Source organism: Trematomus bernacchii, unplaced genomic scaffold (genome assembly GCF_902827165.1).
Source record: "Trematomus bernacchii unplaced genomic scaffold, fTreBer1.1, whole genome shotgun sequence".
NCBI lineage: Eukaryota > Metazoa > Chordata > Actinopteri > Perciformes > Nototheniidae > Trematomus > Trematomus bernacchii.
The window spans coordinates 11,634,139-11,648,038 of record NW_022987803.1 but is presented as its reverse complement, the minus strand read 5'-3'; the positions used below and the strand labels follow the sequence as shown (position 1 = coordinate 11,648,038).

The window sequence follows — 13,900 nt, the reverse complement described above, 5'->3', positions numbered from 1 at the left end:
GAGACAAAAAGGATGAGAAAATAACAGCAGAAGCAGGAGCGCGGAGGTCTCAAGGGGAGATCGAGATGAGGTGAGACAGGGAGAAATGACTCATTCCAAATGTGTCTGTTTATCAGAGAGAACCAAGGCCGCGTAGGAGTTAGCATGTGAACCATTCACCTAGCAATTTGCTTTCTTTCTGAAGTAATAATTTGCTGTGTAAGGGTTCCTTGTATATGATGTGGAAGTGTTAAAGGAAAGTGTGGGTGAACTCAATGTGCTAGGCAGAGTTGATACCGGCTTTATTCCCAGAACATGTTTTTCTAACCAACAAAATCAAAACAAAATCACCTGAAAAAAAGACGGATTTGTCAAAGCAGCACTGACTTTTGATATGAGGAACATCAAACCAATTCTCTAGTTCTGCAGGTCATAGATATTGTATCATTTCACTTCTCCATTCATAAGAAGCAAACTTGTTTGTATTTACCCTGGCTGTGTCCGGGCTCTCGGCCACCATGAACACGAAGTTGAGGTTGACCAGGTCTGTGCCGCTGCAGATGCAGATGATGCAGCCCTCTAAGTCCGACTCTGTCTTTCCAAGGGCCTCGAATGATGCCAAGATCTTGGGTTCCTGAGAAAAAGCGAAATCAAGAAGAGCGTCAGACAGATAGACAAATACATGCCTCAAAAGATGACAGCAAGAAACAGAAGCATCCCGAGAAAGAAACGGGGATGGAAACAGAAACAAGTGGTCTACAGTGATGTGTCTTCATTTGGACTAAGTGAGGTCCCTGCTTATTGCACTGCCATATTGTGCACTGAAAACATTAGTGCAGTGTGTGAATGTCTCAAAAACAGATGGTGTGCACTCACAGGAAGTGAGCTAGCTAGCTACGATCCTTTGCAGTACTAAATCAATACAGACGGCTCAATTAACCCTATAAATGTATCGATGGCCTCTTTTTAACCCCATGATAGTGGTAGGTTTCTTAAATTGTGGAGAAAAAAACATGTATCACTTTTATTTGTACATTACTGGAGCAACCGCAACAGCTACAGTATCTTTTACTTCCTGTATGTAGCCAATATGGCAGCTGTTGGGTGGGAGAAGTATCCACTATCCACACTCAACTTTTAGACCGTTATGATTACTCAAAGTGCACTGCCTTTTGCCATACTTTGCACACTTATGAACAAAAAATATCAAACATAAGTACTTCAGTTTTTTTAATTGAGAAACAGTTCAGGTGTCACATAGCCTCAGAAATGTAGAGAGGTTTTACATACAAATTAAAGAAATCTAAGGGGATCTCTTATTCCGGTATCTTTGCAGTAAATAGTCACAAATGACAGAACACAATGGGGAAGAAGCTTAGAGAGAAGGCAGTTGAAATGTTTACTGCTGTTGTAGAAAAGCCTCAGGAATATGAGGATCATGTCTGAGAGACATAAAGCTCTGTGTCAGCCAAAAAGGGATACAATGGACATTCATCATGGAGGACCAGATTACAATAATACATTCAAAAAACAACTCAGCGGCTCGATGCTTTGGATGTGTTTCACAGTGGTGGAAAGCAACACTTCAGACGCCACTTTACTTGAGTAGGTAGGAGAAGGTGAGCAGACGAGTGGTGAGCAACATGATGGAACTGACAGGAAGTAGCTAAGTATATTTGAGTGTAGTTTGGTTTAATTTCAGCCAAAGCCAAATACCAATCAACAATTAAGACAGATTGATAATTATCTTGTTTTTTTTAGCAATACAGTTGACGCATGTAGGGTAATGCAATGGTGGCTTCTGAGTAGGTTTCTATTTGTTGGAAAAACAAATACAATCCTATGACACCTAAACATGATTTTCTGTCTTCTATGTCAGTGAGTTTTCATTTCTGTAAAGCAGTCAAATGCGTTTGTTTATGGCCGAAATCCAGATAATAACAAAAACGAGGGGAAACAAAGTGATTTGTATTGTGATTGAGCACACATCATAAAAGTGGGGAAGCTAATTTGAATGCACAACAAAAGAACAATAGCGATAGGGAACAACACTATTATTGGTCCTAACTACACAAGTGTTGGCCTTTGTTTCTTATTTGCCTCACTCCACCAATAATCTCTAACAACAAAAAATATAGAAAACAACCACTGTCCTTAGAAATAGAATCTCAATCGGATTTGAATCATTTGTATGCATTTATAAGGGTTAAATAAAGGGTGAAAAGGCTTAATATCAACTATCTATATTTAATGCTGAAAAGTAAATGCACATATTACACTAGATACCATAATATATAACCATGTGACATTTAAAGACCTGAAGAAGAAGTTATTTCCCCAATAAAAGATCTCAACCAGGAAACCCACAAAAATATTATCTCACTATCAATGAAACAGCACGACTCCTTCCTCTCATCTTTTCAGATTTCCACCATCATCGTCACCATGGCAGAGCGTAATGTATTTTTGTTAAAGAATTGAATTAGCTGCAACAGGCAACAGGCTCTGCTGTTTGAAAACCCCAGCCAGCAATTACCCTGTGCCATTCATCTTCTGGCTCTCATTGGATTATCTGAAACAGCTCTCGGGGGCTCGTGTACCCGCGTCAGCCTCCGAGGAGAAGCCCTGCTCTCGCTTGTGTGCGACTGACAGAACGGTATACGATGTTTTGAGCAAACAGGAGGAGCTGCCTGCAGGCTGTACAGTCTGTATACGTGCCCTTACACATGTACACACGCACACATGTACACACACACACACGTCCACACGGGAGGGCCGGGCAAACAGACCCCCTCCTGCTGTCAACAATGCGTACACAACACGGTAATGCTTGTGTACACACCAGTGTCTCCTGTCAGCTGTTTGACTTTCAGTGGCTTGACAGGTTTGCATCCTAATTATCGGCAGGCGTCCCGCACATGGGGATTCTCCTAACAGCTTTCATAATTCATCAATTCCGTATGATGCCAAACGCTACGACATAATGTTTCACTGTCGAGGATAAACTGCATGAATCAATATTGAAGATACAGGGAAACCATACAGGATTCTGTTTGTGGATCTGGCTCTATATCGGCTAAATAAGTAACTGAATGGTGCCAGCTGCTCTGAAAATACAGAACAAAGCAGCGTGTCGGTTCATAATGGCTATTTCGAGATCAGTTTCTGATCACAAAGTAAGGGAAGGTAAGGGATCCCACAGTCACACACCCTAACCATGTGATGCATTCATCACATCACGACTCGACTACTGCAATAGCATCCTCTACGCCGGCATACCATCCAACCTCCTCAATAAACTCCAACATATCCAGAACTCTGCTGCCCGCCTCCTCACCCACACCCGCTCCCGAGACCACATCACTCCCGTCCTCCAGAACCTCCACTGGCTCCCCGTCCGTCAAAGAATCGACTTCAAAGTCCCCCTAATTACTTACAAAGCCCTCAACAATCAGGCCCCCCCCCCTACCTCACAGACCTGCTGCACCACCACACCCCTTCCCGCTGCCTCCGCTCATCAGAAGCCAACCTCCTATCCATCCCCACCCGCACCAATCACCGGACCTGGGGGGACAGAGCCTTCTCCGTCGCTGCCCCCTCCCTCTGGAACTCACTCCCACAACCCATCAGAGACTGCACTGATCTCACCACCTTCAAAAAACTCACAAATTATATTATAATTTGTATTATTTGACTTTAACTTTAACTATATATATTTATTTGTTGTTATTTTCTTTTCACTATATCTGTAAAGCGTCTTTGAGCACCTGTAAAAGCGCTAACAAAATAAATCTATTATTATTATTATTATTATTATTATTATATTGTGTTCGCAATCAAAAAGCACAATTTCTAATAATTCCTCTAAAGCAAACACAAACATTCTGATACATACATCCTGGAGCTAAACCCAGCAAGGGTTGTATAAATATTGAGTTGAATATTTCATGTTTCTGCCTCTGGAGAATCTGGTAGAGAGAAGAGGTTTAACACACTGTCCCAGATCAGTCAGTGGATCGATAGACTTCTCTAATTAAAGCAGGGATAACATGACAGACGTGGGACTCCCCCTGGATTTTACCAGGAATGCCACTGCGAGCGAGCAGGAGACCGAACGCTGGGTGTGGTGGGCGGAGAGCGTGAATGTTGTACAAAACAGAAGCGAGGAAATTGTCTCTTCTCGAGGTCTCACCTTTGGGACGCCGCCGACGCGAATGCTGTTGATGAGCGAACACTCGAGAACCTGGCCTTCCTGCAGGAGAGAGACACGGGAAGATGAAGAGGAAATAGGTAGAGGGAGACAGAGAGGGGTGAGAGGGGGGAAATATTTAGAAACCAAGATGGATGGGTCACAGTGCTTTTTATTTGTTTGGCAATCATTTCTAATACACAGCGGCAACACCACAAGATGTGGGTTATTATGAGAAACATCTCCACATCTCCCCCTTAATCAAGTTTCCAATACTGATAACATTTCCTCCTTTGTTTACTGCTTTCAAGATGGTTATTACACATGGTTCAATTTGGAAATAATTTGCGGTGAGACAGACTCCTGCATCACAACACAGGATAAGCAGGGGTAAAGAATGCATGAAAAGAGAAGCGGACGTTGACTATGATTGATTACCTATAATCTCCATTGGGTGATTGTAAAAGCGAACGGGCATGCAGTGAAAGCAACCGGCCAGATAGAGGAAAGGCAATCAATGTAACAGAATGCATTGGAAAAATTGTTATGACAAAAAAGAAAATTAGAAGTATGGCCCAAATCTCTGATAGATGCAAATACAATTACATTTTTTAGTTTTGGGGCCTTGATTAGGAACACATTATATTTGCCAAGGCGACAGTTTTAAATAATTTGTTTTCTTATTCAAATGGACTTGTTAAACAAAGAATAAAGTGAAATTCCTCTTGACAAACGTGTCTCTAGACGTCCGTAAAATCACATGTTGTACTACAATACCAGAATATACCAGTATGCACTGTCCCTGTTAAATAAACTAATACAATAAATGCAGCTTACTCTGTTTATGAGTGGCAGAATTATGATTGTATGCTGATGTATGTGTTATGATTTTATTTTTTACATGGTCTGGAGTTTTCCAAGGATCAAGAAAGGTTTGTGTCAGGGAAAAAAAACGATTTCAATACGATAATAAACATGACTCAATCCAAATACTTTGAAAGGACCCATTAGACAAGAGAATACACTTTCATGAGTCATTGAGTTTACCTTCCCCTCACTCTTCCAGCAGATGAAAAAGCCAAACTCGTCCACCGTCATCTGACAGTTGGGCTCAAAGACGTACGGGTCCTGCAGAGGAAAAAAACAACATGTTTTATAAGAGACGAGGGCTTCATCAGTCACAGGGTTTTATTTGACATGGGGAGACATTAAACAGCCGACCTGTTAAAAACACACAGGGGTTACGCAACCAGACAAACAGATGAAGCTAATCCTTCTTTTAAAAGAGGTACCTGACTGGCTGAAGACACACACACACGTGCAAAATCAAACAAAGTATGTGCAAATACGTTCAGTATGTACACACACACACACATGTTGCTTGAGGAGAGGAAATCTATTGCTAGGGCAAACACAAATGTGTCGGCTATGAACTGTTTAATACAAACATCATCTGGCTGGAACACAGAGCGGTGCTTTAGAGGGGACAGCCCTGGGTGAGGTGCATGTGTGTTTCTGCATGTGTGGGAGGGAGATTTAAAGTCTGTGCGCCCATCTATCAGCTCCTGTGCAACATGCAGCGGCCCTATTCTTCTCAACAGGAGTGTGAATGAATGGCCGTGTCGAAAAGCACTCAAACCACAGTTATAAAATGTAAGAAAAGAATAGGAGACGGCTGCTGGGTCACTCTGACTGATATTAGTGGTAAGGAACAATGTGTCGTACTTGTAAATAATGTCTTATTTATTATGTTGCTTTAATGAGATACAATGCTGCAAATTGGATTAAGTTTGCTTTATTTGGCTACATCTTGTTATCGAAAACCACCATAAATCGAACCATCTTCTTTCCATCAAGGAAATGTTGAGCCTGCTGTGAGTGCAGCTAAAAGCTCGCCTCTCTTAATTCTGAATGGGACTGAAAGAGGTTTATGAAAGATACTGTCACAGACTGTTTAGAACATACAGACGGTTCTTGTAAAACTATATGTTTTATGGGAACACTCAGTGCTTCCTCACGAATAGGAGCAATGGGTGGATGTGGATGGATACGAGTTAGGGTAGTCCAGCTCCCTTTTAATAAAACTACATTCTTTTCTAAGTGCCTTGGTGAGTGTAGCAAAACCAGGTTATTTGGTTTTAGCAGAAAGAAAGCATCTAGATGTGATACACACAATCGTGGAATGTGAAACACTCACACACATCCTATCTGAGTCATTCATACACACGTTATTGTACATATAAACATCCCCATTAGCATTTCATAAATTATATATATATATATAATAATATATTAATATGAGCCATTGGATGGGTGATGAAACAGGAAGTGCTGCATATATACTCTGACCAAATGGAGCCCAGCAGTAAATGACTTACAGAATGGATTATGAATTACTCTCATTATATCTCGTCTTTCCTTATTTTGTTATATATATTCATTTTGGTTTAAAAGCTTTATTTCGTTTTAAGTGAATTATCTCTTATGTCTGATACATTTCGAGCAATCATCAAGAAGCAAAGAGAGAAAAAGTACCCTGATGCTGTCGGTACATTATATTTTCAGTGCCTCACAATTCTGACCTGTTTTTCTCTGCCTTCATTAACGACCTGTCAATATGAGGCCGTTCTGTCTCCATGGAGGCAAAACAACAGCCAGATCTTAAGTAATGATTTCCAATCATGGAGACAATGACACACACATGCACACGAGAAATCCTCTCGGCTGTCAGCATGACTGATCACTAAAGATTTCTTTGACCTCTGACCTTGCTGTCTCTGGTCATGTTAATGAGGGAAACCCCTCAAAAAGATCTCACTCTAAGATGAACACTAATTAACTGTTGGAAATCTATAGCTTATCCATAAGCCTCCTCCAATGCTTTCTCCAGGTTAGCTTGACGGAACACAACAAGGCTTTGTATTTGCCTTGCAACAGAGCAACAGCTATTCACTCACACACTCACACAGAAAGAAAGACAGTTCATAACATGGGCTAACATTAGCTACTGGTTTACAAATAAAACACCTATTTTGTGACTAAATAAAGGACTGTACAATTTTCTACTTCCACACACTAAACTGGGGAGACAGGCAAGAGTTGACGTCAATGTGATTTTAACATTTAAAGGTCTCCTATCATGCAAAATGCACCTTTGATGTCTTTTATGCATACATATGTGTCCCCGGTGTGTAAGAAGACTCACAAAGTGTCAGAAAACAAAACCCTCTCCCTTTTCCTCCGTACCCAAATCTCTAAAAACGGGAGTAGAACGGAGCTGATCCAGATTTGCGTCCGATATGACGTAATATAGGAAATGTGTGCTGGCTTTACACCCACGGCCCTATCAGAAACGTCGCTATCATAAACAATGCGCGACGTGTTTTGGAAGGAGGGGCGGCGCCAGGGGGTAGCTTGGAGTTGCTATAATACAGTTTTTTCCTCAGCATAAGAGGGATCCTCCTCCCCTGACTGATGGCCAGATACACGGAGAGGACTGGGGGGATTTCCTGCTGTGTGTGTGTGTGTGTGTGTGTGTGTGTGTGTGTGTGTGTGTGTGTGTGTGTGTGTGTGTGTGTGTGTGTGTGTGTGCTTTGCTCGGCAAATGTCCTAGCTTAGTGTCCTGATTAAGTTAGTCAGAGGAAACGTGGGCAATAAGACAGGAAGATATACGTGTCGTATACACACAGACACAAAGAGCATGATGGCTAATTGCTGAGACTAATGTTATTGGTAAAGATTTGTCTAAACCTTTTTATAATTCAATTCAATAGCCTTTATTGGCGTGACATTTGATATGCGTTGGCAAATTTCCGATTATGAAAGACAATGAATGACAATAACATGTATTACTTAATCAAATGAAATTCATAATGAAAGCATAAATGATTATTATCATTATTAATTATATAAGTAATCAATATCTGACAGGGATGGATGGATGGATGGTATTGGCTAAAGAGGCAAGTTTGAGAAATAATTCTATATTATTAGGTTTGAAAAATCAGCTTGGATTGATTGGTTTATATTTTATGAGCTCAGTTTTCATTCTGTTGATGTTCATTATGTCTTTTAGATTTGTAATCTTTGGCAAAGCACTTTGTCATTGTATCATGGTTTATAGGTATAAAGCTCACATTTTACACAACAGTAACATAGCTAGCCCTTCAGATCCCTGCAGAAATCCCAGAAGCAAGCAATACTTCCTGTACTCAAAAGCTGTTGTTACATTTTCTCATGAGTCGAAATGATATTTCTAAATTCCAATTAGACTTCAATTCAATTAAAATAAACATATAGAACATATTCAGTCACTGTGATCCAACAAATATAATATTTTCAGAGAGATGGTTGGGACTCGGGGGACGTGTTGCAGACCAGCAGTCTCCACACTGAGGCTTCTTAATGAGGCTGATCAATGTGTCCTGCCTGCAGCCAGAGCCTGGACCACCACAATGATGTCTCAGGTAATAAAGAGATGCCTTTGCCACAATGTGTGTGTATTTGTGTTTGCACGCTAATGACTGACCGGGGGACGGTTATCAAGGATGAAGGATGATAAGACAAAGCAAATAACCCCCAACAACAAGGTTATTGACAAACTCGTAGACCTCCCATTACAGGCCTCATACGAGACGTACAGGACATTTCATTTCTTCACTACATCAGACAAGGTGATAATATGCTTCAGTTCAGGAAGCTGTTTATTTTACATTCTTTTCACAAATGTAGCGACCGCAAACTGCATCATGCTTACCTCATCAAACCTGTCGAAGGAGGCACCTTCCTGCATGAACTCAGGCAGGTGCTTCTGCCAGTTGAAAATGTAAGACTTCGTCATGGCTGCTCAGATTCCTGAGACACAAAGAGAGGAGGAAGATTTAGTAAAACAAATGTAACAATCAGATTCAAAGCCCATCGGTGCTTTCAAGACCAGAACACATGCAGGATAAACCCACACAACATCCTTCTTTTGATTTCTTCTAGGCACAAAAAGAGGCTGCAAAAGTCACTACAGTACTCAGCCCTACACCCACAAATATCTTCTCCTGTGGGGGAGAGAAACTCCCTCTGGAGGGAACTTTGGGATTTGAACCTTTGCAGACATTTAAATGCACAACAACCTATGTAACACAACTGATCTCTACATCCACAGCAATGTTATAAGCTAATATTTGAGGTCAAAATGACAAACTTTACTTGCAACAAAGTGTTATCAACTGAAATGCAGTTTTGCTTTGACAAAACACTATAGTAGGCCACACACAAAAAAGAGCTTAGCCGTTAAATGATGAACAGAAAAAGAGCAGTGTTGTTTCATAATTATACATAATGTAATACATAATTACAAGAGGTAATGTCATTTTAAAGGTCATGATCAATTAAGTGATACGATTAGTCTAGCTAAAGACCAGTGAACACATGCATAATTAGACATTTGTAGAAACAAATCCATCAGTGCAATCATAAAATCAGATTTATCTTGGCTCATAATTGCCATCACTTGTTGATGTTGTAAAAGCACCACTCATCTAACCTCATCACATTCCTTATATAGCCTCACAGTATTGCAGTGCAATGTTCTAAACAACGGGGCAGAAATTGCTGAGTTGCAATCGAGAATTGAAGTAATACAAACCCTAAAAATTGTCAACAAGCAGAGCCGTACATTATGAAAATGTTTATGAAATGTTTATCTTGGCTTTTCTCCTGAGAGGCAAACACAATGTTGTTAATGTGACATTTAGTAACATAATTTAAATTTACTTATAGCAAGTCGGGCATGATTCATGTGACACACCTGCACGTGTCTCATCACGAAAGATATCCAGCTCAGAGAGGGGAGGTGCTGCTGACAAGAAGCTGTAATATTGTAGATGACACCACCCAAATATAGGCTCTCCTTACGTCAGCCTCAAATGTGTCAGGCAAAAGTGAGAAGGAGAGAACGTGACACACTATGTATAGTCTTAAAGCTCTGCCGGTATTTAGTCATTATGGGAATACTCTGAGGTGAGATTTCATTTTGATAGGGAGGTGTTTCGGGGCTAAAAATTCCTTTGTTATAATAACTAATATAGTCAGTACATTGTCTAATATACAGGAAATCACTTTACTATTGCCACGGTTATAATTTAGTCTCTAAAATGACCTCAAAGTTCTACCGAAGGGGACATTTATTTTAATGTTTTCTCACCGCAAGTGTTATTCTAATGTGTATCCAGAGATTGAAGTCCTGGTAGTAATATCCCATGCTAGTCATAAAGAGAAAAACTGGATGTTGAGGGGTACAGAGGAGGGGTGACTCAGAAAGAGAAAAACATATTGACAAACAGAGTAAGTGCTAGAGAGAGGAGGAGAAGAAAAGGAGATAGAGTCACAGATGAGAGAGGCAAGAGAGAATAAAAGCAGTGAACTGGAAGTAAGATTTAAAGCCGCTGAGAGGTAATAAGAGGTGAGAGACAGAAAGGTGGAGAGGAGAAGGTGAGGAGAAGGTGAGAGATGCATCAGAGCTTCGGTGGGCAGAGAGAGATGCATGAGGGAAACAGCTGTGTGTGACAGAGTCTGGGTGGAGAGGATGGGGGACAGGGGGGGGGGGGGGGGGGTGAGTTCAGCGGGGGATGTCTGCTTTTGATGTGGGGAACACAGATCAGAGACAGCATCAACAGAAAGCTACCAGCTGGGTGGGATACGGCCCCCCCCCCCCGGCATGACAAATGCAGATGATGTCATTATGAGGAGTGCTGCACAATTATACAGCAGATAATAGGAGCTAATCCCCATGTGAAAGTTTAATAAAAGACACAATTACTCTTGACACAGACGGTGGACCCACTCGAATATGAAAAAGATAATGTTTTGTATTTTGTCGTTTTGGGTCCTGATCTAAAAGCAGAGTCTGCTTAATGTCACAGCGCTGCAGGAGCCGGGTCAATACACGTAGTGATGAACAAATGAGGAGCCAACTTTGTCAGAGCCAGCCCTTCGCCATCTGTGGTGTCCTACCAGGGGACCATAACACAGACACGCACATCCTGTCAGGGGAATGAGAACACAGATGCAAACTTCCTGTGGAGATTAAGAACTGAGGCCAGGCAGGGCGCCAACAACACGGCCCACAGAGAGAAGGCTGGTGTAAATAGGCTGCACCGTGCCTAGATATTTAACAATGATAAACCAAAACAGGAGGGATGTGTTATACAGTTCTAATCGGGGAGTCAAATAACTTAAGATAGGACAAATCACACATCTAATTGTGTCTGATGTAGATCCTGCTACTCTCAACAGTATGCATTAGATAACATATTCCTCAGTGGGATAGAAATCTGTCCAATAGCAGCGCGGCACGCTGAGGTTCTGTAAGGCCATGCCGGCACCCGCTTCAGGCCCCTGAGCTCCTGGACGTGTGCACACGTGAGGAGCCGAGGGAAGCTCAAGGAGGCGAGCGAGGTCCGAGCCCCCTGTCCAACCCCTGGCGATGAGATAATTACGATAGATAGGAGCCCCCGCGAGGCACTCCGTTCCCAGCATCCTCGTCTAAAATGGCAGCTAGGGTAACACCCAGCGGTCCCTCACCTCATAAACTAAAATGAGGCTACAGCTACATCAGTCAAGGGTTGAGTGGGGACACACTCAAACAAACACAACACACACATACGGAGGCACATTGACGCGGGTGGCACAATAACCAAAGCTCTAGTTTGATACGTAACCACGACAGGTATTAAGTAAAGGGCTGACACATTTCAGGGCTCTGTCCGACAAAGTGACAAACAGGAGACTGAGGGATAAACAGGCTTTGTTAGTCGCACCGGCTTTCATGCCTCACTAAATCTCACAGCACAAATCATCACTTGATGCCTTTTGTGGTCATCATGCATTCATTCAAAATGTGATGTTATCTAACCATCTGAGTCAACGTTTTTCATTAATTTTGTTGTAATATTCAGTTATGGAAAAAGGGTCTCAGACTGCTTATAAAAGCACTGCTCCTCTGCAAAAGCACAAAAGAATCACAGGAGATTCATTTTCAAATACACCAGATGATATTCTGAGAAACACGAGCTGAGATTTATGGGCTTCTAGACACAGTACCAACATTACAATAAAACTTCAGATAATGCCATATAATAATAAATCAGGACCATATCCTGGTTATTGTTGATTTGTCTCTTACACTGACTAGGATAATAGCCAGTACAACACATGTATGTATTTGCAATATAACAATTAAATACACTAAAAATGAAATGCGCTCGTTTTGTTCAAAGGGCACCACTGAACCCTGATTCTATAAGAGTTGGAACGGGATTGGCATAAAATAAAATCTGAACCTTAAAGAAAAAGTCCTAAAAGTATAATTTCCCAAGCATTCTCCACCTTTTGTAGCCTCAGACATGTTTTCTTTGCTCAGTGTTTATCTGGAACAGCTGGTCAGAGTTAGAGCACAAGATACATGTTACATATGATGGTTTTCATCATGCAACTTTACAATCAATGCCTGGATGCTACTTTTGACGTTTGACCATGTATGGCCTGACACAAATCCTAAAGTGACAGTCTCAGAGTTAGATATAGATCGGAGCAGGAATTACTTGCATTGCACATACACAGCATATTGTGTATTAGCTATCTTTCAAGACCAAAAACTGCATAGCTTGGCTATTCGACAACACACAAAAACTACTTTAGATGGTGTCATTATTTTCCACTTTTGATGGAATTTTCTCAAGCAGAGAAATTACATTAAAAACACATTTCCTGTTCTGATTATGGGTATGAAAAAATTAGTTTCCCCAAAACATCAAATCTTTTTTCATTATTTGATAAACGCATCATTCTGTTTCGCATCCCATGATTCCAGACCACAAGCTAGCATGTTTTTCGGTTTGCAAATCCCAGGAGTCCATTATTTTTAGATTATTTGTCAAACATAGCCTTTTTTTTCTGTCCGTGGCTGTAAAGAATTGAGGTATGAAATATATTATTAGGTAGTCAGCTTGCTTGTGTGTACCTAATCATTGTTTTCCAGAAATCTGTGTTTCCATTACTTCCTAATGTTTGTTATGTTGCACAACAACAGTTTCTGGTTTACCAAACTCTGGCCCACCTGCTGTTCCGTGACGTTAACGAGCAGGTGAAGCCAGGTGGAAATCATCTCTAATTGCTTCCAGATTGTCCTCTGATTGTAATCTACTTCAGTAATAAAGGGGGATTAGACGAAAGGAGATGAATTTAAATGCCCTTTGGATGAATACAAATACATTTTAAGTCTCTCTGGCTTATTAAACCTCCTTTAAGGTTGAAAACAGGTGGACCTGTGCAACTGAAAATAAAATAAATGGAGTAAGTTCTTCAGCTCAGCTGTCAATCAAGATCAACATATACATAGACACAAAGTTCTGAATAAATAACCAATTATCTTGAAGTTTAAAACTGTCAGGCCTACCTGTAGGAAACTTCAACATCATGCAGAGTACATGGAATAGGAGCGTCTAATGGCTTCCCAGCATGCAATGGGGCCATAGAATTATCATGAACATAATCTTTCTGTGTTGCTGCACTATACTTATGATAATAAATTCTTCACATTTCTACATTGTTGTACAACTATTAAAGTATCATTGAATGCAATTACACAGTATGTATGCACGATTACTTAGATGTCACCATCAGCTGTGATCTGACAACTTGATATATATTGTTTCATACATTTCAATCAAATATTCTTTA

The 13,900-nt window shown here is 40.9% G+C and overlaps 1 protein-coding gene across 2 annotated transcripts in view; it reads right to left on the bottom strand.

Moving 5' to 3' along the window:
• LOC117498340 (1-phosphatidylinositol 4,5-bisphosphate phosphodiesterase beta-4-like) overlaps positions 1–13,900 on the bottom strand; it is a 62,291-nt gene that overhangs the window by 22,047 nt on the left and 26,344 nt on the right. For both annotated transcript variants that reach the window (XM_034150370.1, XM_034150371.1), the window contains exons 4-7: positions 8,925–9,022; positions 5,216–5,296; positions 4,172–4,231; positions 470–613 (exon numbers count right to left, since the gene is read on the bottom strand). In XM_034150370.1, the coding sequence (XP_034006261.1) occupies positions 470–613; positions 4,172–4,231; positions 5,216–5,296; positions 8,925–9,008 (369 nt within the window). In that variant the 5' untranslated portion in view covers positions 9,009–9,022. The remainder of the gene's footprint in view (positions 1–469; positions 614–4,171; positions 4,232–5,215; positions 5,297–8,924; positions 9,023–13,900) is intronic.